At 33.1% G+C, this 4,377-nt stretch overlaps 1 protein-coding gene across 1 annotated transcript; it reads right to left on the minus strand.

Annotated features, from left to right (window-relative positions):
• Positions 1 to 251: 251 nt before the first annotated feature.
• Positions 252 to 3,296, minus strand: LOC127077134 (mitochondrial pyruvate carrier 4). The gene is made up of 5 exons (XM_051018699.1): positions 3,085 to 3,296; positions 1,927 to 2,025; positions 1,617 to 1,669; positions 1,001 to 1,074; positions 252 to 583 (listed from the first exon to the last, which is right to left on the minus strand). Exons 1-5 carry the CDS (start codon positions 3,137 to 3,139, stop codon positions 544 to 546), a joined length of 321 nt encoding a protein of 106 aa, XP_050874656.1. The 5' UTR covers positions 3,140 to 3,296; the 3' UTR covers positions 252 to 543.
• Positions 3,297 to 4,377: the final 1,081 nt, after the last annotated feature.

Raw genomic sequence — 4,377 nt, forward strand, 5'->3', positions numbered from 1 at the left:
TAGTACATGATACTCTATTTGAAGGAAAAAGTAGAAGCATGAAGTGGTTAGGGCTAGAACTCAGTGGGAAAGGTGATACCAGCAGGGTGTGGGGCATAAAAGTAACATAATTGATTTAAAATAAAGGTCCTAATGGTGGAAAAATAGGGGAAATTATTGATGATGGTGGGCCAACTATTCTAGACAAAGCATCGCCAACAATATTGGTACGTTCCAGAGTATATAATATTTTAAAGTAAAAACCAACAGGCTTGAAGACAAGATCTATGAACATAACAATAAATACAAAGATAGATAAGATAGGAGCATGTGGTGTTGAGATTGGCCACTTATCTTGAGTCCCTAATCCTACAACATTCAAGTACCATATGAAAAATCCACAGAATTGAGAAGATTTAAAAGTTCAGCCTTTGCCAACTACAAAATGAACCACACTTTTGAAAATTATAATTCAGATAAATGTTCAACATGAATATTGCAATTAGGGCATCAAACTCCAAATTACTTATTTTCAAATTCTTCGCCATTTCACATTCTTCGTCATCATTCTTTTGCTACAGCCTCCTCTGGGAAATAATCTTGCCTGGGAAGTAGTAGATCCGAGTTAATATTGTTTCAGCATGGAGATACAAAACAGTACCAAAATCAATCTTTGCAAAAACGCCAATGTATCAATGGCTATCACACAAGGTTAATAATCTACAAACAAGAAAGGATGTTTTTTCGATTGACATTGTAATTGTATTTTGTCCTTCTATGTTGCCTTTCAGGATTTTCAGGAAAATGTCAAAATTTGATTTTAAGATAAATTCAATCCAACCCTCTGAAGAAAATAAATGTTATAAGTACAGAATAAAAATAGGTTCCCATTATTTTGGGCATATGAAAGGCCACACTAAACTCATAAACCACATTTTTGGGCCCATGAACATTGAATCACAAAGTAGCAAAATAGCAACCTCACAAAAACTTCACATAAATACTGATAAATATCACTTACCGCAATTTGCGTGAGAGTTGGTATATGCCGGTTCCTGCCATTGCAACATTTACGCTAAAAAGGTTCCAATTTTTCTGCAACAACAAAAGTATTTGCCACTAACATATCAGGATTGCGGAAAATTGTATTGCACATAGAACCTAATAGTTGCTGTGTAAACGGAGATTAAAATTATTGTATACTCTATGTTTAATATTAAGCCTAGCATAAGTTTTCAATTTGTTGGCAGACAAGCATACATTCAGGGAGGTAGCTGATTGGTGTGCGATAAAAATTCAGATAAAGCAAACAACAGTAAGGAAACAATATTAATTATCGCATGATTTAAACAGGAATACAAGTATAGTCTTTATAGATTCTGCATTGCATGTTAGACATACCATGTTACAGTGTTTAACTGATGTTACAGAATTTACAAGTTTGGTATGTCATACTATGGCAAGAGAAAAAATGCAATTTCAAACCAGAATCATACACACATCACATATAGTGATGAAGGTAGTGAAGTGAAACTTTGCTTGCACTAAAGGTCAACAAATGATCCTCAATCCACTAAGTTTTCAATTTTTCACGAACTAGTCAAAAGTAACTGTCTTTGAGAGAAAAAAAAACTTACCGGAGTGATTACAGTGCTGTAACGCGACCAGATAAGTCCGGTAGCCATGACAGCTGTGTTAAAAACAAAAGGAAACAGCAAGACATATATGTAAATAAAACCCAATACACGACAATATATGCTAAGAACTGCTAGCAACTTGAATACTCAGCATTCCATGAATTCATTGACTTGCACATGGCGGCTCCTTTCAGAGAATCCATAAATACACAAGGGTGAATGATGAGCAAACGCATGTGTGTGTGTGTGTGTGACAGACAAAAGTCTGCAATGGATAACACAAAATGCAGTTATATATGCATGTACATACCTATTTGCTGAGGATATGAAATCTTCTCAGGTGGTTTTGAAAAATCAGCAATATTGGCAATGCTGATACCCCATTTAAATGTAGGGGCCCAGAAGTGAACTGCACAAAATAAATGGTCAATTTATGCATCGAGACAGTTCAACAATAACAACATTAACACTTGACAGCAACATTGGCAACTGAAAAAAAAATAAGAGACAATATTGGTACTAATCCTTAAAGCAATTGACACACACATAGTCTCTTCGCTCACTATTATAAGCAAAATTAACTTTTTTGAACAATTGATGTATTGTCTACATATATACCGGATACATAAGATACATCAACATATGAATGAACTAAAAAAAAAGTCAAATTTACTTCTAATAGTGACCATAGAGTGATCATACACCACACATATGTGTGTGCATGATACATAAATCTTCATTATCTTTTCTTATCTACAAAAGGGCTAAATTATGCTACCTTCAGTCATCATACATGCCACAATTTCCTTCTACAATTCTAAATCTTAGATAGTATGAATAATAAGTCCATGTTTCACAAAGAAGCATCAATATTAAGAATTGTGATTAGGCCTAACTCATCTCTATAAAATCGGCTTGTGGGGTGAGGATTGCCCCCACTTTTAACACACTCAGTGTGGAAATAAATGGTGGGTGACCCGATAGCGAAAACTTAATAGCAGATTGTCCACCGGATCTTAAACCTAAATCTTATCATGTTAAGAATCGTGGTTAGGTCTAACTCATTCTTACAAAAGATTGTCCCCACTTAGCACATGTTCCGGCTATATATCGGCCGAAATCAGGATATTGCAAGACATCACAATAAACATAACAGGCAAAACACTGAAATAAGAACTGAAACTAATAAACAAATCCCCAATTTTTAATAACAACTTTTTGCAACCCTTCACCTTAAAAAAAATTACCCCTTTTTACAGAGCAATCAAAAGGCAGATTAAGCACTGACCTTCTAATAAATCAGGAATTATGGATTAAACATTGACCATCTAATAAGTCACTAATCAATATTAGGGATCCAAATCAAAAAGCTGCTATATAAATAAGATCGGAGGTACGGTATCAAAGGGAAAACAATGAATTCACAAACAAAAACACAAAGGGAAACGAAAAAAGCGAAGTAACTGACTGGTTTTGGGTCCGGCTGGGTGATTCAAAAAGGCTTGAAGTTTTGAAGTCGCCATGAAAAGAATCCCTCTTCTCTTCTCCGATTGAAATTGAATTGGATTCGGACTCAGCTTCTTCCACTGACTTGATAAACTATATTATTTATGATAATATATTTTTCATTTCACTGAAAATCCTCGTGAATGGCATGGGTCAGATATACTTTATTACTACTATCATAAAGCGTTAGTAATTTAAAAAATGTTATCGATAATTATTACAGTAGGAAATAGAAAATACACTTGACTGGTAAAATAGTTTAAAATATTTTTAAATTCTTATATAACAATCGGGATTTTTTTTTAAAAATAATCAGATTTTAAAAAAAAAAACGAAAATAACGATCTTTTAAAAAAAAATCAAAAATAACCATTTGGGGGAGGATACGCCAGGGGAGTTGGCGCACCCAAAAAAATTAGAGGAGGCGCCAGATGCATTGACGCACATGTATTGGGCCTCCTAAAGGAGCCGCCAATGCTTGTGGCGCCTGCATGACCCTCTTAAAGGAGGCGCCCATGCATCTGGAGGGCCATGCAGGCGCCAGATGCATGGGCGCCTCCTTTAGGAGGCCCAATGCATGTGCGTCAATGCATCTGGCGCCTCCTCTAATTTTTTGGGGTGCGCCAACTCCCCTGACGCATCCTCTCCAAAAGTTGGTTATTTTGGATTTTTTTTTAAAAACCTGGTTATTTTTAAAAAAAAATCAACAATCGGACCAAAGATCGAATAGATGAAATTTATAATTGGTTCAACCGATTAAATCTAGGTCGAACAGTTTATTAAATAAATTAATAATATAAAAATAAATTTTATAAATATGCCACACATAAATTTATAAATTTATGTTCATAATTTAATAAAAATAATATTTCAAAAATTCATTACAAATTCAATACAACAATATCGATAATATATATAATAATATAACAGAGTTTTACACTCCATTTCAACATTCATTTAAGAATGATTTGACCAAATTAAAAAATTAGAATAAATTAAATTAAACCAATTCAAAACAAAATTAAAATAATAAAATATAATAATTAAAATAAAGTTCAAATAATTAGAAATATATAAATTAAATAAGATATAATACCAAAAATAAATAATATAATATACTTCATTAAACAACAACAAAAAATGAATTTAAATTGAACTACCACAAATAAATCTTAATTGACAACAAAAAACAATATTGACTTGAACCACAATCAATATTGAGTTGGATATTGTGACTATATTTGAAAGAGACATC

Source organism: Lathyrus oleraceus, chromosome 1 (genome assembly GCF_024323335.1).
Source record: "Lathyrus oleraceus cultivar Zhongwan6 chromosome 1, CAAS_Psat_ZW6_1.0, whole genome shotgun sequence".
NCBI lineage: Eukaryota > Viridiplantae > Streptophyta > Magnoliopsida > Fabales > Fabaceae > Lathyrus > Lathyrus oleraceus.